The sequence below is a fragment of the Onychostruthus taczanowskii genome, unplaced genomic scaffold (genome assembly GCF_017590055.1).
Source record: "Onychostruthus taczanowskii isolate IOZ18803 unplaced genomic scaffold, ASM1759005v1 scaffold63, whole genome shotgun sequence".
Taxonomy (NCBI): Eukaryota; Metazoa; Chordata; class Aves; order Passeriformes; family Passeridae; genus Onychostruthus; species Onychostruthus taczanowskii.
In genome coordinates, this window is record NW_024504012.1 from 2,714,745 (window position 1) to 2,742,221 (window position 27,477).

General features: G+C 54.9%; 1 protein-coding gene across 1 annotated transcript; it reads right to left on the bottom strand.

The window, feature by feature from the left end:
• Positions 1-7,777: 7,777 nt before the first annotated feature.
• On the bottom strand, positions 7,778-26,854 carry UCK2 (uridine-cytidine kinase 2). Its single transcript, XM_041420178.1, has 7 exons — positions 26,623-26,854; positions 16,870-17,029; positions 15,778-15,874; positions 14,816-14,958; positions 10,656-10,753; positions 8,764-8,812; positions 7,778-8,152 (listed from the first exon to the last, which is right to left on the bottom strand). Exons 1-7 carry the CDS (start codon positions 26,719-26,721, stop codon positions 8,013-8,015), a joined length of 786 nt encoding a protein of 261 aa, XP_041276112.1. The 5' UTR covers positions 26,722-26,854; the 3' UTR covers positions 7,778-8,012.
• Positions 26,855-27,477: the final 623 nt, after the last annotated feature.

The window sequence follows — 27,477 nt, forward strand, 5'->3', positions numbered from 1 at the left end:
GAAAATAAGGTGATTTCCTATGGGTTACTTTTAATTTTTGAGGGAATGCTTTGCTAGGCTCTGTCTCCGCAAATGAGCTGGTATCTTTTTGGTATTCGACAAAATGGTGTTAAGTTTTACATCTCCTGTGTCTCACTATTCATCGAGACTGATAATAGAACAAAGTATTTTAAAACACTTCTCAGTTACCCTGTCTCTGTAAAAACTAAGAAAACCAACAATTTCCAAGCCAAAAGAACTTTCTTTCCCCTCTTCAGTCTCCCTCCAAAAGAAGAGAGCTGCCCACAACCACGTCCTAATGTGCCTTTGGGCTCTTATCCAGATTAACAGCACCTGGACTGCAGAAAATAAAGCTGAAGAAAACACCACCAGCATTAAAAATATTTCCACCACGGCTTCACAAAGATTCCTTACCAAACAGAACACAGACATTATAAAGTCAGCAAATTGCCTGCCTCCCTGAATCCTTAAAACTACCAAAGGGAAAAATATCTGAAGTGACAGGGCGCTCACTGTCACTCCTTGCTCGGAGCCAGGAGGTATCTCTCCCTCACACATTTAGCAGAGATTTAAGGCAGGCTGGCACCTAATAAACAGCACAGCGCTGCTCACCAGCTACACTGCAGAGCCAGAATTTGATAGAAGATAAAACTTGTGTCTGGAAATTGAAGATAACTGTGCCCCAGAGGTAAGAGGGATGCTAATAATGCTACTACGTCTGCAAAGATGAATGATGCTGCCTGATGCTCTCTACACTTCCACTCCAAATATTCATTTTCTGAGAGTAATAACAGTTGCAAACTGCACAGGCCTTTCATATTCAACCACTAACTTCTAATTCTAATGTAAATTAACCCTTTTTACAAGGGCATCGCTTGCCCCAATTTCATTTTCGATAGCTATTCATTTAGGAATACATTTAATTCAATTATTATTCAAAGCAATAAGCCTAACTTTTTGTAAAAAAAAAAAATTCTATTCAAAGAACAGAAAGGTGTTCTGCTTCCACACTGATAGTCACAGGCTTTTACCCCTCCAGAAACAAGAAACCACTGAACTATGGGGAAAGCAATGACAGAATGAGAATGAATTAAACCTTAAAATAAACACAAGTAACATTCACAAGAGGAAAAAAAAATAAAATTTAGGAAAAGCAAGATCATTTTTGGAAGACTGTGACTGTCAGATTGGAAGCCTGCATCCAACAATAAGCAAAATGTTTTCGGCACAATTTACATTGAACTACAGAACTGCCATAGCTACGTGAAGAAGAACCTTATTTTACAGGCAGCACTCTCTAGGAGCATTATCCCAGACACACCAGCGGAGCTAGCTAATGAAGAATAAGCTCAGACTTGCTGTCTGCCACACTTGCAAATTACTCAGGTTCGCAGCTCCCTGCAAATAAAGACAGGCAATTCCTCCCGGTTAGGGCACCGCACAGCAGCTCCGAGGCGAGCCCCGGGCTGCCGGGGCACCGCGCATCCCGCCGCGCTGTCCCGAGGGCCGGCAGCGCCGAGCGGCCCCCGAGCACCCCGCACGGCTATTCTTAGCCCCCCGATTGCATCAGATTTAATCCCCTTAAACCCACGTTGAAAGCCGGGGAGGAGGGGAAAACACACGCACATATACGCGCAAAATAAAGACATTTAAACCGCGCTGTCCGCGGGGCAGCAACAGGCTCGGGGCGGCTCTGCCAGCAAAGCTCGGCCCTGCAGCCCGCCGCACAACTCGGCTCTGCCGGCGGCAGCTCCTGCGGGACGGGCAGCGCTCCCCTCCGCCGGGAGCGCCTCCTCAGCCGCAGGAAGCGGCCCGGCCCCCGCCAACCGCCGGCGAGCCGCGCCCGCCCCTTCCGCCCCCGGAGCCGCCGCAGCACGGCTCGCCCGGGCCCCGGCCGTGAGGCGGAACCCGTGTGGAGCCCCCAGCGAGGGGGCAGAGCCGCCGCACGCACAGGGCCCCGCGGGGGCTGGCATAGAACCAGAACGGTCCGGGCTGGAACAGAGCTTCAGGATGATACCGAGCCCTGCGTGCGCCCAGCGCTGCCGCTGGAAGCGCTAAAGCAGCGCCAGGTTCAGGCGCCTCCTAAACACCGACTCCAACACCTCCCTGGGCAGCCTGTTCCAATGCCTGACCCCCCTGACAGTTTTTTTTTTTTTTTTTTTTTTTTCTTTTTTCTGATATCTAATCTGAACTGCCCTATCTCAGCTGGGCCATTTCCTCTTGTCCTCCCAGCAGAAGAGACCGAGCCCAGCTGGCTGCCCCCTCCTGTCAGGTGGCGATAGCGATGAGATGCTCCCTGAGCCTCCTCTTCCCCAGGCTAAACACCCCCAGCTCCCTCAGCCGCTCCTCAGGTGTTTTCCAGACCCTTCACGAGCCTTGTTGCCCTTCACTGGACACACTCCAGCACCTCAATGTGCTTTTTAAAGTGAGGGGCCCAGAACTGAATGCAGCCTCACCAACGCTGAGTACAAAGGGATGATCACTTCCCTCGTCCCCCTATCCCTCCATAATTGCAGATTAACACAATTTCTCATTCTCAGTGGGTAATGCATTTCTCAGTGTGCCCAAACTTGGCACATGGTGTGATTCTGGGGCTGCCCTGTGCATGAGGAGACCTCACTAATGTGTATAAATATCTAAAGGGGAGATGCCAAGATGCTCTCCGTGGTGCCAGCCACTGGGAGGAGATACACGAGAGGTTCCACCTGAACAGAAGAACTTCTTTACTGTGCAGTGATCAAGCACTGGAACAGATTGCCCAGAGAGGTTGTGGAGTCTCCCTGGGCAGATATCCCAGACCTGCCTGGATACAAAGCAAGGCCATGTTCTGAAATGGCCCTGCTTGAGCAGGGAGGTGGAGACCAGATGACCCTCTGTGCTCCCTCCCAACCCCACCCATTCTGTAATTCTGTGCAGGGCCACGAGTTTGGATTTGGATGATCCTTGTGGATCCATTCGAACTCAGGATATTCTATAATTCTGTGAACTTCTGGCTTTCCTCTTAACATGGGCGACCATTTTGGTGACAGTGCCCAGTTCCTGCCTGTGGCCTGCTGGGTTCCTTAGTCCTTAGAACCTCCAAGGCTGGCAGGATCACACCTGGACGAGGAGCAGATGTTTGGAAGTGGCTCGACAATGCCAACTGGAGTGTTTTCATCCAGCCAGCAGTGAATTCCCTCCAGGATGACAATCAGCCACAAGGTGCCTCAGCCCACCAAAGGCTCCTGTGGTAGGGGCTCTTCCAATGCCTGTGCCCTCCTCCACTTGCCTGTCCCCTCCCAAAGGTGTTCCCAGGCATCCCAAAGGCCAGGAATGTGTCTCCCTAAACATGACAGTCAGAGCGTGCCCATGCATCAGACATATCTGCAAAACTCAGCAAAATTCCTGCTAGGAATCTTCTTTCAAGGATTTTATTGTTCCTGTGGCCCGTGTCCTTTTGGTAGGAAGGGCATCCAAGGAAGGAGCAGCATGGAAGGCAGGGTGCCAGCCAGGCTGCTGTCTGTGAGCTTCCAGAATGTGTGTGTGCTCTGGGAGATGGGAGAATTGGGGGCGGGGAGAGCAGGCACCCCACAGGTGCCACATTCCAGGAGGAGGCCATCGTTCCTGGGGCACAAAAAACCCCATCCCTTGTCCTTGCCCAAGTGGACATGTCCTGGCTGCTCTGCAGGACCTGGAAAACTCTGGGCATGCTGGGCCTGGCTTATATTGCCCCCAGCATCTGGAGAAATGTGCAGAAAAACCAGAGATGGGCAAGCAATCTAAACCAGTCACACAGGAAGGGACGGGTTTTTGGGGTGCAGGTGAGGCCTGGCCCTGTCATTTCCAGGGATGGGGACAGCCAGCTTTACATTCCACAAGGACAGACTGCCAGGCAAAGTGCACCTTCCTCTGTTCCCAGCTGCACAAGATGAGGACCAAAACCGTGGTGATGCTCAGGACCAAAACCATGATGCTGATGCTTGGGGCCACCAGGCTTTTGCATCACCTTTACCTGCAGGAGCTCCAGCACCAGCAGTAGCAGAGGAAAGCAGCAGGAGGAGCTTGGAAATCTCCTTGAGGAGGGACATGGCTTAGAGCCAAACTCAGGAGAAGGGATAAAGCTGGCACCAGCTCCTCTCCCAGCTGAGAAATTCACAGACTGGCTGCGGTCAGAAAGCTCCTGGCAGCTCAGTTTGTCCAAGCCCATGCTCAGGTGGGGTTGTCTCAAAGCAGTTGCCCATGAACTTCTGCAGGTTTGATATGTCCGAGAAAGAGACTTCACAATCCCTCTGAACAAGCTGTGCCAGGGCCTCGTTACTGTCCCAGCAGATGTTTCCTGATGTTCAGAGGGAGCCCCTTCTTTTTCAGGTTGTGTCTGTGTCCAGCCACTGGCTGTCTTTTCACCCTCCCTCCTGCTATTTATATACATTAATAGGATTCCCCCTCAGCCTCTTCCAGTCTGAGGGGGAATCCCACATGTTCTAATCTTTCCCCACAGGAGAAATCTTCCAATCCTTCATCATCTTCATGACCCTTCCATGGACTCTCACCAGTAGCTCCTGTACTGGAGAGCCCAGAACTGGACACAGCACTCAGGTGTGGCTTCACCTGAGCAGAGGGGAAGGATCACCGTAACCCAACACCTCCTAAAGCAGCCCAGGATGCCACTAGCCCTCTGCTAACGAAGAACCAGGACCCTCACAGCCTTTCCTGTGCATTCCAGATGTCCCAGCATGTACTGGCATGTGGGATCATTGCTCCCCAAGTGCAGGACTTCACAATTCCCTTTGCTGAACATCGAAACGTTTCTGTCAGTCCATTTCTCGATCGTGCAGATCTTCAGTGAAGGTGTCAGATGGGCTGGAACTAGTGACACAAGTTACTGGTCTTCCACCAGACTTCACACCACTGATCACCACAGTCTGGGACCAGTCTTTCAGCCAGTTTTCCATCTCCCTCTGGGCTCATCCAGCCCGTGCATCACCACTACCAGGAGGTTACAGGAGATCCTACCATATGCCTGACTCAAGCCAAGGCAGACAACACACCTTGCTCTTCCCTCACCCACCCAGGCAGTCATTCCTTCAGAGGGTTATCAGGTCATTTAAGCCTGACTTCCCCTTTTTGCATCCATGCTGATGTCAAGTGTTTTGCCACAAACTGATTTATCCCTTTGCCAGAAGCAGTGCCCCCTTGCCTGACACCCCGCTGGTGCTAATGCCACCCTGCCTGTGAGGGCTTTTGATGACTGTCACTTATTCAAGCCACATGTGCACCAGGACTTGCCGAGTGAGTGTGACAGATTGAGTCTTGAGGCATTTTGGGGTGCATGTGTGTGGGGGAAGGGGCAGGTCAGGCCTTGCCCTGCTGAGGTAATATTCTGCTCTGCACATCCCCATCCCCAGAGTCTGCATCCCAGCCCTGCCGTGGCTGCCAGTCCCTGGCACAGCAGAGGCAAGGCTCCACACCTGCCCCTGGAGCTCTTACCAAGCTCCCCAGTGGCCAAATGACTGGAAAAGCCACCTGGGATAAGGGCCTAGGATGGCTAAGGAGCAGCTAAAGCTGAACTCGAGGTGAGCACAGGTTTTAACCCTGTCCTCATCTTGGAGTTTTCATCAGATCAAACACCTCTGATACCCAGGAGGGGGTAGCTATATGTGTCCTTTTCTCTATCTTTTCTTGCTTTCTTCTTTAATTCCCTCCTCTTGGAATTCATGGACAAATTAAAATGGAATGGGCTTAAAGTTTGCAAAGTTGAATGGGCCAATTTAACACTCTGAGGTAAGTGTTTTATGTTGAGCGTGTGCTACTCTAAACCTTTAGTCAGTTCTTTGATTTTCTAAATTTGCCAGCAATGTCTTTTTGGTTGTTTTGGCCTCTTGAGAGTACTTTGTCAGTTTTTCTCCTGTGCATCTAAAGCAGAGCACATCAATAACCACCAGCCCTTTTAAAAGCCTTGTCAGGCAAGTTTTTTTGGGCCTTTCAGTGGGGGGAACCAGCCAAAAGCCAGAGCTGCTGCCTCCTTCTTCACCAAAGCACTGATCTGTACCTGCAGCTTTTCTCCAGGTCTGGCTTAGACTTGTAGAACTAAGGCAAGGCTGGCCAAGCCTGCTCCAATCCTGGGACTGCAATCAGCACCATGCAGCACCAAACAGGAGACAACACCAGCATCCATTTATTCTGTCTTTATTCACCGGGGAGAGGAGGCCAGTGTTTCATCTTGTCTTCTGCATGAGCCCTGAGAAGCCTCACCAGTTCTGCAGAGCTTTGGTCCCTCTTACCTAGACAGAATCAGTCCTTGGTTGTGGCAAAGCTGATGTGCCTGGAGGAGTGCTGGCACACAGGGAGAGGGATAAAAGGCTGCATTGTCACACAGCAAGGAGGAATGAGTCTGCCCCAGCAGCAGTCACTGGGGGAAGGTGTTTCCTTTCTTGTTCTCTCCAGGACCAAAGCTTGTCCCAGCTCACATCAGGCTGGAGAGCAATGAAGCATGGTCCATTAAACTCTTAAACACAGAGCAAAACCAATGCTCTGGAAAGACTGAAAGAACCACCAGGGAGCAAGGCTAAGGGTCTCTGCTCCAAGCTTTGTGGGATGCCTGTGAAATTTTGGGTTTGGTAGGGCAAGTCAGTCTTAGCAGTGCTGGCCAAAGGATCTTTGCTGGCTACCATCCCACCAAACCCCCTCCACTGGCTCCCACCAAGCCCCTGCCCCAGCCACACTGCCCCATCTTGCAGGGGCCTCTCCAGGCATCCCTAAATCTGCAGTACAACCCCACCAGACCCCTCTGGACATGGCTGTTGTAGCACCACGAGGTTAGGCAAGACTAACTCTTACCCTGGGCAAGGGAGGGCACTGCCTGGGCAGCCCTTGGGACAACAGACTGCAGGGACAGTGTCCTTCCCCAGGACAGTGAAAGGGACACAGGCAGGCTCTGAAAACAGGGAGCAGAGGGCTGCTGGGCACCCAGTTTCACAGTACCCAGAAGGGACCTGTGGATGTCCCACATGGGGATGCAAGGCAGCTCAGAGACCACTACACACTGCTGAGCCCTTCAGAAAGGCAGCTCAGCAGCTGCCTTTGATCAGCTATTGCCCCTTTCTTTTAGAAGAGGCTGGTCATCCCTTAACCATACCTCATAAACCCCAGAATCCCCCACACAAGAGCAAAACCCATGCAAGAGAGGAATGAGACACACCTCTGATGTGCAAGCCAACCTCCAGGCACGTCAGCCCAGGGTCAGCAGTGCCACCAGACACAGCCAAGCTGCAGAGGGGCTGAAGGTACCCACGTGCTGCCCCTACACAAGCCAGGCACTGAGACTGCTAAAAAGGCTGTGTTTATATGGCCACATACCCAGCACCACCTTCCAGGTCCTCACTGCAGGGTGTGGCAGCAGCCCCACACCTGTGGTGGGAAGGGGTGTCAGGCACAGAATGGGATGCTGTGGAAAGGCTGAGACTTGGAGCTGCAGAGAGGCAGGGGGAGATACTCCACATCGTTCTCCCAGCTGCCAGAAGCACTGTGCAGCACCTGCCAGCCAGAACCAGGCTGCTTGGACCTGAACAGCAATGGCAGGAAGAGACAAACCCAACCCAGGTGTAACACTCAGGCCACACTCAAGCTGCCCAGGATGGGCACCACCACAGTTCTTCCTTCCTTACCGAGTTTGAGGTGAAGATCCTGACACCAACACCTCCCTAGGACCCCCTTTTTTCCCCAGTCCCTCCCAGCAACACTGAGCCTGGCAAATACCTTACGGCAAGTAATTTTACATTATTCTGCATTTACGCAAAAATAGAGCAATTCTATATTTATAGAGATTTATAGCCGGTTCCGTGCTGCAGGAGTTATTGAGCAAGGCCGGGAGCTGAGGGTGGTCCAGGCTCCCGAGCCACCGGCTGCTTCTCGTTCGGCAACTCCAACATACAAAATTAAAGGCATTGTCTCCGTCTGGTTTCTTAAATAGATAAGGGGGGAACGAGTGGACAGTATGTACAGAGGGGCCGTGGGGGCCTCACGCTCTGCCCGGGTCAGTGGGGCCGGCTGCTGGACTCTGAGGGCTGCCGCTGGCGCGGGGGAGTGTAGCCATTCAGGTACCCGTTGCTCTGGCGTTTGCTGAGTCCTCCGTTAAGAATGTCCTGGATGTGCTGCACTATCAGGTTTATGGCCACTGTGAGCAAAAGGGGGAGAGAGGGTGTTAGGATGACTGCAAAAGTCAAGCAGAGCCAAGGTAGTACTGTGCCCTTGTGTCTCTTCCCATTGCTGTCACCTCCTGTCCCCCTGCTGGACTGATCCCTCTGTCCCTCAAGCCAGGATAGTTAGGCTGAATCCAGCCAGGTTGGTCAGGTTGATTGCAGCCAGGATGCCCAGGCTGACCCCAGCCAGGACACTCAGGCTGACCCCAGCCAGAGTGGTCACTCTGACCCCAGCCAGGACGCCCAGCCTGACCCCAGCCAGAGTGGTCACACTGACTGACCCCAGCCAGAGTGGTCAGGCTGATTCCAACCTGGCTGACCCAGCTGCACATTGCCTTTTGTGTGGGATGAACCAAGAGCTGGCCTGGAGGTACTACAGGAACACAAACCCCCAGTCAATAATGCTCCAAGCAGGAGCAAAGGGAACAGGCTCATCTTGGCACACCTGTGGTAGCAGCACTCTCTTGGGTGGCAGTGGCCTGAGTCCCGTCTGGGGCAGGTCCTGCCAGCTCCAGCCTAACTCCACTGCAACAGCAACAGCCCAAAGCTGGCTGCCAGGGCAGAGCAGCAGGGCCTGGGTGCTCACCTTCGTTATCTGCTCCTCTGGGAATGATCACGTCAGCGTATTTCTTGGTCTGGGAGGAGAGAGAGCACTTTGTTATAGGGAAAAAGTGGAGAGACAGCGAGCTGGGGCATTGTCCCTGCTCCCTGGGGCAGATCCTTGCCCTCCCCAGACCCACTGGGAGATATGTCATTGCTGATTTTGGATGCTCTTATTTGTGTTCTGCTCTGCGTTTCAAGGGCCATGCTTTGTGCCCTGACTCCATCTTCATGAGCTCATAGAGAAGCCAGTAAGAGGCACCCTGAACAAAACCTGCAATTATGAAACCTCATAATCACAGGACTCCAGCAGCTGATGCTCTTGGGAACACCATTCCCCTGAATCCACTCCAGACTTGCTCCAAGAGCACGAGCTGGCGTGCCTGGGCACAGCCACGAGATCTGCCTGGGAAAGGGGGAGAATTCTCTACCACATCACTTGCAAAGGTGTGATTCAGGACTCCAGTCCTGACCTAGTTTCCCCTGCAGGTGCCAGTCTCAGTCTCCTCCCTGTTTGTGGCAGTTTTACAGCTGACAGCCAAGCCCCACCAAGCCAGCTGGGGTGATGGGTGTCACCTGGCACCTCCAAGTGCTTCCAGACATATCAAAAAGCACCAGATATGCTGGACCATTTCAGTACTGGACCACTTGGCTCAGAGCTTCTTTAGGAGTCAAACAGCAACAGTGGGTGCTGAGCCTGCAGTTGCTCTGCAATTGAGCTAACACCAGGTTGGAAGTGGGAGCAGACCATTGCAAAGCTGTGGGTAGAAACAAGGCAGTTCTGTGCCCTCCTCGTTTCACACTTCATTCTCCTACAGACTCTTCATCAGAAGAGCCTGATGCAGCATCTGCTGCTCTGAAAAACTGTGGATTTCTCTTGCTGGGAACTTGCACAAACAGGAGCCTCGCAAGCTGGACCTGCCTCTCAGGAAAAGCTTTTCTGGGCTTTGGAATTGGTTCCCAGAGCCACAGCTGAGTGAGACTGAAAAAAGGGAGCTGTGCAAGAGCCAGGAAAAGATCTTGTAGCACAGAATCACCCCCTCTTAAGGCAAGGGGCAGAGCTGAGCAGATAGACAGGCATAGGGATGCTCCTAAGGTGGGAGCACAGTTTAATTCCTGCCTGTGGTGCTGGCCAGGTTTCAGGACTCTGCTAGCTCACTTCCTCCAGAAAAAAAAAAAAAATCCTCATAGAATAAAAAAATAAAAATCCACATCTGTTTGAAAAGCCTTGAAAAGCAAGGCACAGGCTGCTCTCCATGAGAGCCAGGAAAGGTGTACAATGGCTGATCCTGCAAACATGCTATTTCCATGCAAGTCTGCAGGACTGCAGTAAATTCCCCCACACGGTCCCTGTCTGCCAGGGAGCCTTGCCTCTGTTACCAGCTCCCAAAAGAACTTCCTTTCTCCAGGCAGGCCTTGTCCCCCTGGCCACTCACCAGCCAGGAAATGCAACCTGCAAGGCCACATCCCACTGCACAGACAGAAGGAAGAAGCTCCCCTGCTCTCCCAAGCAGCACTGCAGGGTGAAAAGGGCAGGCAGGAGAGCCCAAAAGAGGAGGCACACACAGCAAACACTGCCTGGGGGCAGCGACCTCCCATTCCCCAGCTAAATACAGCCAAGGATCTTCCGTGCCAGGCTGAGCTGCCCAGTGGTTTGCCAGCCCTTGCACAGGGAGGGATTCCTCTGGCCATGCTGCCTTCCCAAAGAGAAGGGTGATCTCACCAGGAAGGCAGTGGCTATATAAATAGTCCCCCCATCACACCCTGCCCTGGCCAGAGCCTGCAGAGAGGGAGGAAGGCACAGGGGGGCTGATGTGAGCTCTGGGCACAAAGTGCTCCTGTTCCCACACTCTCATGGCTGCCATTCCCCTGACTCACCGGCAGGCAGAACTCCTCGAAGGCAGGCTTGACAAAGGTGATGTACTGAGACAGGATCTGCTCCAGGTCCCTGCCTCGCTCACTGATGTCTCGTAGCACTGAGGGGAAGGTGGAAGGCACAGTCAGGAGCTGAGGCACAACTCTCTCCACCCCCTTTCCCTTCAATAAGTACAGCCTTTGGTTCTTTGGATATTTTGCCGGAGATCTCTGTTCCTGCAAGCTGCTGTCCATGTGTCTGAGCACATCCCAGCCCAGCTCCATGCTTTTAACCTGCTTCCAAGCTTTCCTGGGAGCCAAGGGCTGGCTGACCTGGCCAAAGGCTTTTCTTGGCCTTCCCCCCTCTTTTCAGCTCTGCATGCACATTCCAGCTGTAACCAGTGCCAGCCGAGTCCTGAGTGTTCCCAGGCTCAGGCTTTGCCTCCCTCCTGTCACTCTGTCCTGCCTGCCTGGGCATTCTCTGCCATCCCAGTGCAGAGGTGCCCAAAGAATAGAAAATCAGTGGGGTTCAGCCACACACACACACATTAAGGCACAGTTTAACTCAAATCTGCAGAGGTGGGGAGAGTAAAACTCACCTACCTGCACAGCTCTGCCGGGCTCCTTGTGCTGTCCCCAGCTAGCAGGAGAACCAGAGGTTAATGGGTCAGCTCAGGAGGAAGCCCAAAGGCAGGAGAGCAAACTGGCCTCCTGCTTGTTCTGCCACTCAGGCCTTCCACCCTGTTTGGGCCAGTGCCATCTCCAGTCTGCAGCCACTTCAGCGTGGACAAGTGGCCCAGTTCAACAGGAATTCAATCTCAGAAAGAGCCAAAGCAGCCCTGTGGCTGAGCAGACAGCTCTTGGCTGTCCCCAGGGGGCTGCTGGCTTTCCCCCAGCATGTGAATGCCTGGCACTGGCTTTGGAATGAGCCTTCCCTCGTGTCCCAGGCAGAGCCAAGGCACAGCACTGCCCTGCCAGCCTGCCTGACCTGCTGGGCAGCCACTGCCTGTGTGCTCTGGGGCCAGGACACCGCTGCTCTGGCACTGGCCCCATGGCTCTGTTTGCCCTTGGCCAGCAGCTTCACAGCGTGGCCTTTCACAGCCCTGCAGGGGGAAGTGAGGGGGGAAAGGGCTGGCACAGGATGGGTGCCAGCTCCCTGCCTGCTCCAGGAACCAGGAGCAGCTTCTTCAGAGAGCAGGAGCGAGCCCCAGCTTGAACAACACAGAAAAAGAGGCAAGGAAAATACAACACTTTTGTTTCCCAGGTCCCACACCTTATTTGTTGGGGTGCAGGAGGTCTGTAAGCTGGGCAGGGGCTGGTCCTGACAGGGCAAAGCTCTCCTGCCTCTTCCCAGGGCACACCACAGCAGGACAATCACCCCACACACAAACACAGGTCAAACATTTGCCCTGTGTACCTGGCCCTAAAGCAGCAGATCCCAACAGCCCAGGTAAAACCACACACCCTGTCCTGAGGGATTGCTGGCAGGGCAGGCAAATATCCCAAGGACAGATTGGCACCTCTCTGAAGCCAGCAGGTCCAAACTCAAACTGGACCCAAAACATGCACGTGACACTGGACCTGGTTTCTTTTTTAGGGAAAGTGGCCAAGGACAGGGCAGTGAGGGAGCTTAGCCAGAATGAGGTCCCTGAGCCCCATGGATCCCTGTCTGAGGTACCTGGCAGACCTTGTCCCTTGCACTCTGCTAGCAGAACTGCTGGGGACAGGTGCTGAGATGGGCACAGTGTGAGCTGCACACACTGAACCCCAGCACTACTGATTAACTGAGCTGTCAGCTGCACTTCCAGCAACCTCACCTCCTGCTGCTGCCCAGCTGAAAACCCAATCGCTGCAACCCTTTAGGGCTTCTGGGACAGAAAGATGACTCAGGGCCACATCACAACACAAGATCCCAACTTTTGCAATGAACTGCCTCCAGCTACGTTCCAGGGACATGATTATACCTTTGGCACCTCTCACAGAGGCTCTCCTTTCCCAGAAATGACAGGCAGACATACAGTGAACAGATTTGATGCTGCAGTGGTCCTACCAACTGCTGATGGCAGGGAAATGGCCAGATTCCTACCAGGAGAACAATGAGCTGCAGTAACTAGGAGACAGCAGCACCTCCATCAGCAAAGCTGCCCTTTTGCAAGTGATTGATGGTGGGTGGGAACAGTACAAGCCTTACTTGAGCAGTGCGAGCACAGCAGTGGCCCCATAACTCCACACTACACACCACCTTCTTCTGTCCTGAATGACCACTAGGACAGATGGAGCCCAAAGTCAGGGACTAAATTAACTCAGTGGACACTCAGATCTGTTACAGGCGTGTTCTATAAAATAGGGGATTGATAGATGTGTGATACACCAAAGGTGGGGAATGAGAATAGACTGGAGAGTGTGGGACCTGAGCATGACTGAAGTGGTTTGGAACAAGGGGTAGAGAATAGGCTGGTTTTGGTTGGGATAGAGTTAATTTTCTTCACAGTGGCTGGTGTGAGGCTGTGTTTTGGATTTGTGCTGAAAACAGTGAAGATAACAGAGGGATGTTTTTGTTATTGCTGAGCACTGCTCACACAGATCCAAGGCCTTTGCTGCTCCTCACCCCACCCCACCAGCGGGGGAGGGGACACAGCTGGGACAGCTGACCCTGACTGACCCAAAGGGTATCCCACATGATGATATAAAGCTGGGGAAAGGAGGAGGAAGGTGAGAGGAGACGTTCAAAGTGATGGCATTTGTCTTCCCACATAACCATCACACACAACGGTGCCCTGCTTTCCTGGGCATGGCTGACCACCTGCCTGCCCACAGCAAAGTGGTGACAAATTCCTCCTTTGCTTGCCTTGTGGCTTTTGCTTTACTTGTTAAATTGTCTTTGTCTCAGCCCACAAGTTTTCTCACTCTTACCCTTCTGATTCTCTCCCACCAGAGGAGGTTGAGCAGGGAGCTGTGTGGGGCTCAGTTGCTGGCTGGGGTCACTGTCACCACCACAGTGTCCTAGCCTGTGGCTGGGTGTGGCCCCGAGCTCCTGCACAGCATTTTAAGGGATTAGGGCTCACATTTTGGGACCCTGCATATCTGTGACCCGCTAATACATCTCCCTGCAACTGACTGTGCTGTCACCTCCCTGGGTGAGTCATGCAAGAACAGTGGGCAGGGTCAAGAGGGATTGGTGAAGAGGAGATGTTCATCGGTGCTGATGACATCCCAGCAGCTGAGGAGGCTCTGCGTGTGTCTGACAGCAGGAGGGCAGGCCAGACCAGCTCCACTGCAGAGTGGAACAGTCCCATGCACACAACAGTCCCAGAGTGACGCACTGAGACGCGCTCCCCTCGTCACAGCGCAGAGCTCTGGAAGGGACTGCGCCTCTTAAGTCATCTTCTGCATCCCCAGGCACCCTGTGGAGCCTGCCACAGCCAGGCAGGGGTAGGAATAGTTCAGACAGAAGTGAATTCTGCCCCAAGAGTCCCCAGGTGGTTTTTTAGTCACCCAGGAGGTGCTGCATCAGTGATCCCACCCTTCAAGGATGCTTAGAAACAAAGGACAGCTCAAGTCATGCAGGCCCTGCAGCGTGGGTGTCTCTTCCCATGTCAGCTGGCAACCCACAGCCAAGCCAGCAGGATATGGGGAGTCCTGGAGAGGGACACTCTGGTTTCTAGGGCTCTCTGCCCCCAAACCATCACCCCAATGCCAGGTACCACACAGAGGCTCCACACTGGGTTGCACACACAACCAGACTCCCCATGTGCAGCACCACGGCCCAAATGCCATCCTCAGAGCGCACCCACAGCCCAGGTCCTGAGCGGATCTGTCAGGCTCTGCCTTCTGACTGAACTGTCCAGATGCTCTGCCTTGCCCACTGCTCCCTTCCCTGCTGGCATCTGCTGACTGGCAGCAGCTGCTGCTCAGCTGCTGGCACTGGGCTGGTGCCACCAGGCCACGCGAGGACACGGCACACTCAGCAGTCATCAAAGGAGGAATCCCAGCCAAGGCAGCAAAAATCCCGCTGAATCCCAAGAGACACAGAGCGAGCCACAAGCTGCCCTAGTGACACTCTGCACAGCGCAGGAAAAGCTCCTCAGCTCTTCAGAGCTTTGTGCCAGCTCCAGCTCTGCTCACTGTCACTGCCTGTGTGCCCAGCTGCCCGAGCAGTCAGGGGGATTTCTGTCCCTGCTCACCTCTGCGGGACAGCCGGGTGTCGGCGTCCGTGTCCACGAAGAGTTTCATGCGGAAGAGGTCCCGCACCTCCTGGCTGTAGAAGGCCAGGATGCCCTCGAAGAGCACCACGTCGGCAGGGTACACCGTCACCGTCTCCTCTTTCCTGGCACAGGGAAGCACAGTCAAACCCTGCCGGGGGAGGCTGGGCGACACAAAGAGAGGTGGGGGGGAACAGCGGTGCTCCTAAGCACTGCTCCAACCCTGGGACACCACTGCTGCACCAGGGGGGCAGGAGAGGAGAGGGCACACCTACCCCACCGCCGTGGAGGGAATCCAAGGCATACGTACGCTTCCTGGAAGGATAAACAGCAAAGCAGGAAGCACGCCAGCCCTTCTCCCCCTACCTCGGCCAGCTGCTGCTCACAAGGGTTACGTGCCAAGCCAGAAAGCCCAGGAAAGTCTATGCACAGGAACCTGCACGGCCAGCTCTGCTTCCCTGGGGAGCAGGTGGCACTTCCCTGACAGCGCAGAGCTTTTGTGGGAAACACAGCTGAGCCACACTGTCCACGACCAACATGGGCATGCAAAAACGAGCTGAATGCAGGCAAGGGGAGTGTTACAGCAGCAAGAATTGTTGTCCTCCTCCTTTCCTGCCACTGCCAGGGTGTTTGAGGCTGGAGTGCTTGTTAAAGCTGCAAACACTGAGTTTATGAGGACAGGAGGTGTGGACAGGGGAAGAGAAGGGAGATTATTAACCCCCCCAGCACTGATGCCTGGATGTTGCTGGCTGGCCACACAGCTTTCCAGACCCTCAGCCTGTGCCTGGATCTGCCTGGGATGCTCTAACCCGGGGCTGGAGGAGTTAGGATGGAAACTCTGTGCTAGCAGGTTAGGCACCCAAGCAGAGGGCAGGACTTTGGAGAGGGCAGGGCTGCCACAGGACGTTAGCAGAGGCACAGCAAGGCAGGAGCAGCTGTTAGACCTGGAGTGGGAGACAAAGTCATAGACAGGAATCTGGACCGTCTTCCCTTCTGTGATCTCTTTGAGCGTTTTCACGATCAGCTCGTTGTCAAAGGCATCTGAGGAGAGAGGAAACGTTACCAAGGCAGCTTTGCAACCTCTCCCACCCACCAGATGCTGAGCTTTGCCCAAGCCAGAGCTGCTGGCACCTCATGCTGGGGACAGACAGACGCACAGACTCGGGAGGAAAACCCTGCACCTCCCCAGGGACAAGGCAAGGCCCAGCTGTGCCAGAGCCACGGGGCTCTGTGGCTCTGCACCAGCCTGGGATGTGGCCTGCAGAGATCAATACCGTCCTTGTACAGCAGTGCTGCCAGCCCAGGCACAGGAAGGCATCTCCTCCAGGGCTCCAGCCCTCGGAGAGAGACTGCAGCAGTGTTCCAGCACGGAGCTGCCACACAGACAGGGCTCTGTTTGCTCAGTGCTCGCTGCCTCTGGCCATTGTCCTCGTGGGGACCAAGGGACAGCAGCTCTGGAATTTCCACAGAGATGGTTCAAAGAGCCCCTGTTGTAGTAACAGGGCAGGGCCCCTCGGTGGAAAGGTTTGCAGAGCAGCTGCACAGCTGGTTCCCTCCTTGAAGGAGGGACATGGAGCTGCTGGCTCCAGGGACACTGCCAGGCCAGATCTCTATGGGCCTGACTCAGCTGCACCAAAACCAATCTGTTCCTTTGCTGCCTGCTCTAGGTGAAGGGTATTGGAACGAGATGACCTTTAAGGTCCCCTCTAACCCAAACTATTCAATGATTCTACAATTCTATGAAAACCTTGTTCAAACTGGGGGACGTTTTTGCAGGAAGACAACGGTCTTAAGGAGTTTGAGGGTTTATAACCTGCTCTTTCTCATCCCAAACACTCCACCCCTTTTCTTTCCCAAGGGAAATGGACGGGATGACACACATGTGGTGCCAGCCACGCTGTTCCACAAGAGCTTAACTAAGCCACCCACTCCTGTCCCACGAGGATTCAGAGCCCCAGTGTCCATGCAGGCTCTTTGCTGCTGCAGCTGAGGATCCCACAGTGCATGGCAGAGCCCCAGTGCTGCTCTCCACTCACCTGGGTGGTCAAAATTGAACTGGCCTTTGAGTGCTTTGGATTTCTGCTCCGAGGTGAGGACCCGGTAGAAGCTGTCTTGGCTCACGATCACCACCTGCTTCTGGCGATAGTCTACCTCGTTCTGGCCCAGCAGCTGGACAATCTTGGAGCACACTGAGGACTGGGAAAAGAATAGCAAAGGAAGCACATCAGCAGCAAGTTACATCTTAGCAGCACAGGGAGGATGTCCCCAGGTAACATCCCTGCCTGCTTGCTGCACCTCCAGCCAAGAGTCTGTGGTTTTCCCGAAGCCACTGAGGGAGAAGTGCTCCAGAGGCATCACCATGGTACTCTTTAGTGTGACAGCAGCACCAAGTTTGCTGCCTGCCAACCTCTCCTCCACCCCTATAGCCTGCCCACAGTTCCTATTCTGGGCACAAGTGGCAGCAGAAAAATAGTTGGCTCCTGCCTGGGTTCAGCCACATGCCGTGGGGCCCCAGGCACTCCAGCCTGCCAGGCAGCTCCCCGTGGGGCACTTTCTCCTCGAGAAAGCAGTCTTGGCTGCCCCAGCTCTGCTCCAACCCAGAAACCCCACCACAGCATGAGAGACTCCTCAGAGGGAAAGCAAACAAAGCCCAGGATGGGAAGGCACAGCCCGTGGGACTTTATCAGAGATCTGTGCCACAGCTGCCAGGGCTGGGAGGAGCCAGCACATCCTGGTGCCTGTTGGCACGGGAGGCTCAGGGCACTGCGGAGTCAGCGGCTGAGGAGCCACGTGGCCCTGGCTGCTGGCACAGGGAGCGGGCACCTCGCACTCCACACGGAGCAGGCTGGGACAGGGCGGCTGGCACCGGCTCCGCTGGCACCAGGGCAGCGGCCGCCACTGCGACACGACCCAGAGCACAGCTCGGGGGACAGATCCCACAGCCTGCTGCAGTCCCTTCTCCTTAGTCATGGGAGCCCGTGGTGGGGACTGCATCTCTGCCTGGCAGCCAGCACTGCCCCAGCCACTGAGAGCCAAGGCCAGGCTGGCTGGGGAGCGCTCTGCTCCTGCCCCATGCCATCCACTGCCGGGGGCAAAGCAGCTGCTGGTGCCACAGGGAGCTGCTCCCACTCAAGGAATCACACTGGCTGCAGGTGCCCAGCTGAGCTGCTCCTGGCCCTGGTCACCACAAGTGTTCTGCTGAACCCTGTGCCTTGCAAAGAGCAGCGTGCTTGCCCCAGCCTGCCTGCCTGCAGCTCTTTCCATGCTCCTGCCTACAGGATGGCTCAACCATCTGCTCCATACCTGGCTGGCAACTTCCAGCTGCAGAGCTGAAGGCAGCACTGGTGAGAGGGAGCAGGGAGGAAAACACATGCCTGGCAGAGGAGGTCACCCCAGCAGGCAGGCAGAGGGAAGGCTGTTTGCCTGAGAAGCTGGAAGATTTGACAGCATTCCCCTCTCCAGAGACCATCTCTTCCCTCCAGGCCAGGCTGACCTGCCTTGGCTGTGGCCATGGGCTGTGAGTCATCCCCAGCCTGGTTGGAGAGGCTCGCTCACAGCTCTGCTGCAGAGAGAACCGGCTCCAGCTGACCCACAGCAGTCCGGGCAGCTCTGGGCACCAGTTTGGGTTATGGGTCAGGGATGGGGTCTGCTGAGCATCCCACCTTCTTCTCCTGCCTCTCACAGCAGGCAGGTCATGCTTCCCAAGCCAGGCTGGCAGCCCTGCCCTGCAGCAAGCTGCTCCCACCCAGAACAAAGCCCTGCAAGTCTGTGCCAGTCACTTGCCCTTGCACACACGCAGACAAAGCCAGAGCCTGCTCTCCCTTTGCTCTGTTTTCCCACTCCCCAAATCCTTCTCTGGCCTGCCTCAGCCCTACTGTTTGTCCAGCTGCATCCCATAGGTTTTGCAAAACTGGGGTGTGTTCAGTGCCTCTCTTCCACCTTTCCTGCCCACTCACTCCCCCAGACACCACTGCCTGCCCATGCAGCTACAGGACACAGCGCAGCAGGGCTCAGCCTTGGCTACAGCTGCGCAGGACACCAAACTTCCCAGGCCTTCTGCCATCAGGAATAAACTACCTTTCAGCACAGCCACCCAGACAAAGCCACAGGTTCCATGTGGATCTGCACCACAAACTGCTTTTGCCAGCCCAGGGGAAGGTGCAGGACTCCTTTCCTTTGAATCAGTGAAAGCAACATATGCATTTGCATTCACTCTCTCCCCTTGGACCTCAGCATGTGTACTGGCAATAAAATCATTTGAGAGCAACAGACAAATGGTGCCAGTCTTCCTTCTGCCTTGTGCACACTAATCTCTGGTCTATGGATTCTGGAAGGTGGAGAAGAGCCTCCACCAGCTCTGAAAGTCACCCTCAAGCTTCATACCTCATAATTTGAGACACCTGATAGTGAGAAAAGCCCAAGGAGAAAGTACCCCAAAGCAACTGGAGACAGGAACATGTCCACCCTCCAGGTTCCAGACAAGGAACAGCTTGTATCCCAGCTGCATTTGCCATCCTGGGCTCAGGGGCAGATGGTGACTCTTAGAAAAAGCAACCTGGCAGACACAGTGGACCCTTCCCTTTTTCCTGGTGGGCTCAGGAGAGCTCCAGGAGAGCTTGGAGAAAGACAACCCTAAGGACAACCTGCTCTCAGGACTGAGCTCAGTTTCAGCATGCCATACTGTCTGGGTGAGCAGGGATGTCACCTCCTGGCTCTGGGAAGAGGAACACTTGTCACCTTGGTCTGCAGTGTTGGCCAGGCACTGCTCACATATTGCACTTGCATTAGGTGCTGCAGGACACAGGGACAGTGGGGGACAGGGCATGTTCAGCTTGCCTCAGTCCACTCCAGGGCTGTGTTCAGCTTTCCTTAGTAGGGCCATGAACCTCAGCGAGGTCCAAGAGAGGGTTTTTCCTTTTTTCACTATAATTTGTGGTAGGAACAACAATGTCTCATGAGGGGCAGTCCCTGAAGCCAATCTGAACAACTCCTACAGCTGGACATGCAGTTTTTTCCCTTGGTTGATAAACACCCACTGTTAAGGAGGAAGAAAAACCAGAAACACACAGCTTGGAAACTCCCCTACACAACGGGAACAGAAACTCCCAGCCTTGGGAAATGTCCCCCCAAATAAATGACATATTCCCTGATTAAACCCTCTTCTCCCAAAGCAGCACAGCATACATGTGTGCCTGTGAAAAGATCCATCAATAACTGGAAATGAGAACAGCCAGGTTTTGGGGAGACCCACAGATGCCCAGTAAGAGCAAGAACAGAGCACGACTCCAAAGTCCTGTGCCGGTGTGCACCAGTCTGGATGCAGGGGACACATGCTGACAACAGGCACTTAGCAGCCACTTGAAGGGGCAGCCCGGGCTCAGATTCCTTCTTTTCATTCCTAGCTTCTTCTCCCAGCGAAGAAGACAATTGTTTCTTCTCCAAGAAGCCCAGGAGTGCAGAGGATGCCTTGAGAAAGGTGCCTTGATCCCAGTACACAAGCTGGAGGATTTGAAGCCCATCACTAGCCATGCCTTACGTGACACAACTCATCTGCAGGAATATGAGAGCTATGCCAGAGCTTCTTGCCTCTGCTCAGCCCCTTTCCATACCCACCTCACCCATGCACACCTTGCCACGAGCCAAAGCCAATGCTGCGGTGATTCAGCCGCAGCCAACTCCCAGCAACAGGATGCTTTCTCAAGCAAAAGGAGAGAGCTTCCCCTCCTCCAGAACTTGGTTAAAACTAAATATAGCCAGGCCCCAGCAGCATCTGAGCCTCTGTGGTTGCCAAGCAGACCTTTCCCATGGTAGCCACATGGAACTGAAGCAGGACTTTCCAAGCAGGCGGGCAGGGAGGGACCCTGGCTCCTGCCATGGGTCATGACTTCCCACACCCTGCAGCGAGGGGAACTCGGCTCCAGGTTGGAGCAAACCCCTGGAGCTGCACTCCCCCAGGCTTTGTGCTCGAGCTGCTCCCTGGGAAAGCTGTGCAAAGCAGCCCACACCGCAGAGCTCGTGGAGAGGAAGGTATCAGCACAGCACCAGGCGAGCGAGAGCTCCAAGAGGTTATTCCTGAGCAGAGGCAGCTGCAGCTCCCCTTGCAGGACTCCTCCCCTGAACCAAGCACACAAACAGCCAGTGTTCAAGGAAGAAGTACAGCTTTATTCTGACAGGAAGGGAAGATGCAGAGGGCACCTGGAGAAGAAATTCAACATATTTTCCCAAAAGGAGAGAGGTGGTACTCAGGGAAAGAAACTCAACAGATGGGTGTTTGAAGGCCTACCTCTAAAATCTATTTGGAATATATTAATTATACATTTAATTCACATTCACTTGTGGCCTATAGCCAGCTGCTCAGATATTCTTCAGGAGCTGAGTAATTCCCTGACATTATTATGCAGATTATCCCACAATCCCTCCTGGGTAGCTCTGATCACTGAATTACAACTTCCAATAGGTATTAAGGGGAAAGCTGATGGACAGTGCCACTGTCACCCAGCAGAAACCACCATGAGAAGGCGCCAGGACACAGCTGATGCCTCCAGTCCCAGGAGGGCAAGGCCTGTTCTGGGCTAGCAGGAGCTCCTAAGCCTTGTGCAGGTGGATATGCTATAAGCCACATGCTGAGAGCAATCTGTCCATCCCCAAGGAACCCGGCACTGCAGAGGGATGTTCAAGGTCCCATTCCAGCTGCAGGGAGGAGCTCCCACTTTCCCAGGGACTCTAGATGAGACACCCAGCAAAAGTGACTTAGCCAGATCAAGTGATTGCACCCCTAAAGAAACACTGAAGCTGCCAGATCCCTCAGGAGGAGGAAAAGAGTTGTGCCAAAAGCGTGGAAAGCGAGGCACAGCCTCCTGCCACCACTGCAGGCTGCTGCTCATGAGGACAGTCCTCCCCAACAGAGCAGTGCCCTTGGCCCACAGCACAACCAGGAGCCAGGACTGACTGCAGCAGTCCCATCCCACCAGGGAGAGGAGCCCAGAGGTTATCTCCAGGGACATCAGTGCCATAACGCCCTTCCTGCAGGATCCGATTGTGAGCTGGCTTGGCAGGAGCTGGCGATGGCTCTGCAGCTGCAGCAGCCTGGTTGGGGTGTCCTCATCACACCTCTGTGGATAAAACAGTCTCCAGTTTTGTGCTCTGAGAGGATTTTCCCTCAGATCAAACATAAGGAACCACTGTAATTATTTGTTTAATTTCTCTGCTGTCCTCTACAGCTGCCCTTATCTCCTGAAGCACACGAGTTACAGATGTTGGTCTCTTCCTGAAGGTTATGGTAATTATAAAGTACCAGGAAGTGCTTGGACTGCGATGACACACAGAACAGACAGCAAATTGGGAAGGGTCCCAGAGCATCTATCAAATGCTGTGACTGCAGACAGCCAGCTCATGACCCACGCCACCCTTTCCAGTCCTAATGGGAGCACACACACGTGGCAACAGCAGGACTGGAAACTTAGTATTCTTGAACCAAAAACCTGGGCCTCTACCCAGAGCATTCCCAGGCAGGTTCACCATCCTGCCTTTCCCTTTGTGAGGCACAGGCCAACCAGAGCAGGAGGGGGACAGCCAGGTTTCTATTCACTCACCCTGGGACACTGTGCATGTGATCAGCAATCCCGGGCTGGAGCATAAACAGGCACACACAGAGGCTCTAAACACAGATTACATGCAGGGAGGAAAACAAACCCTCTAACACAATCCCTCCCAATCCTCTGCTTTTAGGCACAGGATATTTTTCTCGAGCCCCTGCTGCAAACTCCATAGCCCAGAGCCGGCTGAGCCCACGGGACTGTGGTAAGCAGGCTCCATAATGAGCACATATTCCATCAGTAACAGGAAAGGGCTGACCCATCAAAACGTCCTGTGGATCAGTCTGATCAGGGCTGGCACACAACAACGTTCTACTAGAAAGTTTGATGAGTCTCTAGCACACGTTGACACCAGTGTTTAACTAGTCAGACCTTGTGATGCAGGGCTCCTGCCAGCCACAAACCAACGTCACCAGGAAATGGTGCTGAACCGGCACAGGGCTGCTGCAATTCCTGTTAGTCCCCCTCCCACGGGGGAGTCATTCCCGGATCTCCCCTGGGATTCTTTGCCAGCCATCCAGGTGGTGACATTGTGGCAGTGACCCCCAGGCTGCTGTGGGGGACCTCAGCCCTTGCTGGGCTGAGCTCTGTCACAGAAGAGGTTCCATGGGAGATGGAACTGCCCCACGCAGCTCTGAGCACTCCTTCCCTGGGGGCCAACACTGCTGTCCCACCCTGGCTGGGCAGTTCCAGCCTCCTGGCTGGCTCACTCTTGGAGCCTCAGCCAGCCTTGCCAGTGTTCAAAGTGCCTGGTGGAGCCAGTGAAGAGCACACCTGGCTGATCACAGGCTGTAATCTTGGTGCTCTGCAGGCTGGAAACTCTGAGGCTGCATGTTCAAACAGACACTGGGAACTGGATGTGTTAACTCAAGACCCAAATGATGTAACTACAGGGCTGCAGTGGCACACATTCTCAGCCCTCACTACCATTTGAGCAACGAGCAGCCAACCAAAGCAATCTGTCTTTCCTCACAAGCTCCTGTTGGAAGGCAGCAATCAGCACTTTGCTTCACGTGGGGACAATTAATGCTTCAGCCTGAGCTCCAAGAGCTCTCCCCACCCCTGCAGCCACCCCAGCACCAGATGCTGCTGCTGGGAGCAAGCTGCTCCAGGCCCTGCTGGCAGAGCTGCAAGGTCCCAGCAGCTAAGCTGAAGTGAGGACACAAAGAGCTTAAGGAGGTGTCCCAGCAGCTCCCAGCTCATCTCAGCAGTCAGTTTGCTGAACTTTCCTCCAGCCTGCAGCCTGGCTGCCTGCCTTGTGTGCTGCAGAGTCCTTGGTAGTCAGGAATGTCTTGCAGGAGCAAGGGAAGGAGCTGCTAGCACAAAGGCCATGGGTGTAAGAGGGAACAAGAACTCTAGCAGAACACTTGAGAACAGAGAGGGTGAAGGAAAATGTGGCAACAAGCCTTGGGAATCGCTCTGAGGGAAGGAGGCAGTTACAGTCCTCTTCATGTTTGGAAGGATGGGGGTCTTAATGCCAAGTCATCTCCACCCCAAGAAAGCACAGCATGCCTTGTCCAGACTGCACAGTGCTTGGGTTTCAGGGGACAGCTCTTTGTTTGTCAAGAGCCTGTCCCAGCTGAGCTGACTCAGAGCAGCCACTGTGCAGCTTGCACTGCCCTCACAGGGGCTGCAGCATCCCAGACTGCTCAGGACCTCTATGGCTCCCCAGTTTTGCTCCCAGCACAGTCCAGCTTTCTTCCCAGAGCCAAAAACCAGGAAAGCACTCAGGGTTCTACTCCTATTTGAGTGGACAAAGTTGCTCAAGCCTCTTTTGCTCACTCAGCCTTTGAATTTGAGTTCTCATAGATTTAAGGAACACTATCCAAACAATCCCAGCTTTTTGGGAAGGCTGGCTGCTTCCAACACCAGCTTCCCCAGGGCACCACAGCACACAAGTCGTGGCCAGCTACAAAACACAATCCCATCCTTCCACAGCCTGACCCTGCTGGTGCACCAAGCGGGATGGAGGGGAGTGTGGAGCCTGTTGTCCCCATGTCAGACCCATAAGCAGCAGTGGGAGGAGCTGTGGGGGGCCTTGGAAGGCAAATTCCCTCCCTTATCTTTGGGCTGGTGTGCTGCCAAAGGGGCGTGTTGCGACAACAACCCCCAATTGGTGTCGAGGCCAGTCGGATGGATTTGTCACTTTCCCACTGGGAAAGGTGCCTGCTTCACTCCCCTGCTAGCACTCACTTTTCACCCAGAGCCAGCACATCAGCAGGCAGCCCCTGGGCTGGATTTTGGCTGCAGGCAAGCCCTTAGCTAAGCAAAACTCAGCAGCCCCACCACTGCTTTCCCAGAGTGTGCTGCAGCACCCGGCACAGGCCACTGTCACCAGTCAGGTGAGGGACAGCCCCCACATCCCTGCCTTGCAGCCACACCAAATGGGATCTGAGGGGCTGTGGGCACAAGTCCTGAGTCCTGAGATTTTTCTGTTGCTTGGGGTTTTTTGCCAGCATATTTCTTGTGGCCTTTTCCCACCAACTTTGTAGTAATCTGCTGGACTCTCTTCAACAGGCAACACTGCACAGAGGTTTTCAGCAGTCACTGGAGGGGGGAAAATCAAAGCTGAGAGACAGGAAAAGCCAGTTAGTACATCTCCCTTGCTAGAAAGGACCATTTCCCTATTTTTTTCCTAAGGCAGCCTGCTGCTCTTGAGCGTTTTCACTTTGAAGTTGAGCACCACTGTGGTGCATTGTACTGTAATCACTGCTTTTACCTTGTGGGCCTGAGACACAGTGTTCAGAGACATAACAGTTCAGCAGCGCCAGACACGATGTTATTGGGACAACTACAGAGAGGCAGACCCACGCATCAGAGAACAGACAAACCCAGCGTGTTTGAGTCACCAGGAGCTGTGCTGCAAGAACAATCCAGCTTTGGTTCCCACCGGAGGAGATTGCATCCTCTCTCACCATCCCTCCCCTGTTACAGCTAGATTTTTTTCCCCCTTGCAGTAGCAACAGCAGTCCAAGAATCAATAGGGTGCTCAGAGACACATGCTTAAAACGGAGGGCTGAGGTACAGCAAATGGGTTATGCCTTCAGGAGAAGGAGAAATCCCCCTCCAAACAGGGATCAACCCGGAGATCTAAGGCTCATCCTTCTCCTGTGCCAGCCCACATTCAGTTTCCTCCGCAAGAAATATTTCACAGGTATAGCTATTTGCAAATCTATTAATCCTTTCCAAAATACAGGTAGAATGTGCTGCCCTGCATATGAGTACCGATGAGCCGTGGAGCTGCTTTTACTGCTCTTAAATAAGAAGGAGAAAAAAAAAAAAAAAGCTATTTTCTTTTCCTATTAAGAAAGAAAGTGACCTAGCGAGGTTAAACAAATTCAGAGGGACACACTGCATGAAACAAGGAAAATAAGACGCTGAGAAGCTGTAAGGCTGCCGTGCGCTGCAGTTTGGGTGCAGCAGCCTGCCGGGAACACCCGCATTGCCCCGGCGGGCGATGCCCCGTCCCCGCAGCCCTCGCCCCGCTCCGCTCCCACCTGCCGCTGCCAAGGGCCAGCCCCTCCCGGCACAGCAGCCAGGAGGTCGTTCTGCCGCTGTGAGTCAGCATTTGCTGCAGAATCCCCGCTCCTGCTACCCTAAAGTTGGGCAGAGAACGATACCCCCCCCTGCACGACCGACACCATTGCGGGCGGCGGGGGTGGAAATTAAAAAACTGCATCGCCCCCGAGGTGCCCTGCGGGGCGGGCAGCGCCTGGGGTCGGTGCAGGTGAAGGGGACGGGGGAAGCGCTGACTACAGCCACAGGAAAGATCCTGGAGGGGAGGGAGGGAGGAGGGAGAGAGGGAGATGCCGCCTCTGCCCCGGCCGAGCTGGGGCCACCCTTGCTCCGCGCAGTCCCCGGCTCTGCCCCATGCCATAGAGGGACACAAGGTCCCGGCAGAGAAACAAGGAGCGAGTAAATCCCGCACCCACCCCGCAATCCCCTCCACGTGTCCGCGGGGCTCCCTCCGCCGCGCGGGCAGAGGCCTCGGCGGCCGCGCTCCCTCCGCCGCCGGATCATCCTTCTGCGGGCAGCCAGCGAGCCCGCCCGGCTCCATCGGCAGCCCCGAGCCCGCGGCCCGGCCGCGGAGCAGCGCACGTGGCGGGGCGGCCGCTCGGACCCGCCGCGCTGCCATGTGGCCGCCGCGCCCGGCGTGGGGGCCGCCCCGCGGAGCTCCCCCGCCGACCCCCGCACCTTGCCGCTGGCCGTGCCGCCGCTGACCCCGATGAGGAAGGGCTCCCCGCCGCTGGGCTGCCCCTGCTCCTCCAGCCGCTGCTCGCTGTCCCCCGCCATCCTCCCCGGCTCACCGCCGCGCCTCCTCCGCCTTCGCTCAGCCGTGCGGGGCTGGATTTATCTGATGAGTCAAGGGCCTTCCTCCCCGCCTGGTTCACATCCCCGGCGCTGCGGCTCCTTGCCAGGTGCTGCCGCAGCTGCACATGCTCCGGCCCAGCCCGCCGGCGGGCGGCACTGCGGCCACATGGGCCCGCACCGCGCCGCCGCCCCTCCGCCCTCCCGCCCGCGGACAAAGGCGCTGCGGCCGCGCCGGACCCCGCGCTGCCCCCGCACCCGCAGTGCCCCCACAGCGGCTCCCTTCGTCTCTGCGGCCACTCCGCTTCATCCCGGAGAGCGCTGGACATCCCACCACACCACGGTGCCCCTCCATTATTTGTCGCCCATGCTGGCCAAGAAGGCCAAGGGCATCCTGGCTTGGATCAGCAATAATGTGGCCATCAGGACCAGGGCAGTGACCGTCCCCGTGTGCTGAGCACTGGTGAGGTCACACCTCGAAAACTGGGTTCTGTTTTGGGCCCCTCACGACAAGAAAGACATTGAGGGGCTGGAGTGTGTGCAGAGAAGGGAACGGAGCTGGGGAAGGGTCTCGGGGTGGGGGGGGTCAGCCTGAAGAAAAGGAGGCTCAGCTCAGCGGGAGCTTTATTACTCTACACCTGAAAGGAGGTTATGGCCAGGTGAGGGTCAGCCTTTTTCCCCCATGTAACAAGAGATAGGGCAAGAGGAAATAGCCTAATTTTTTTCCTAGGTTTGGCTGGG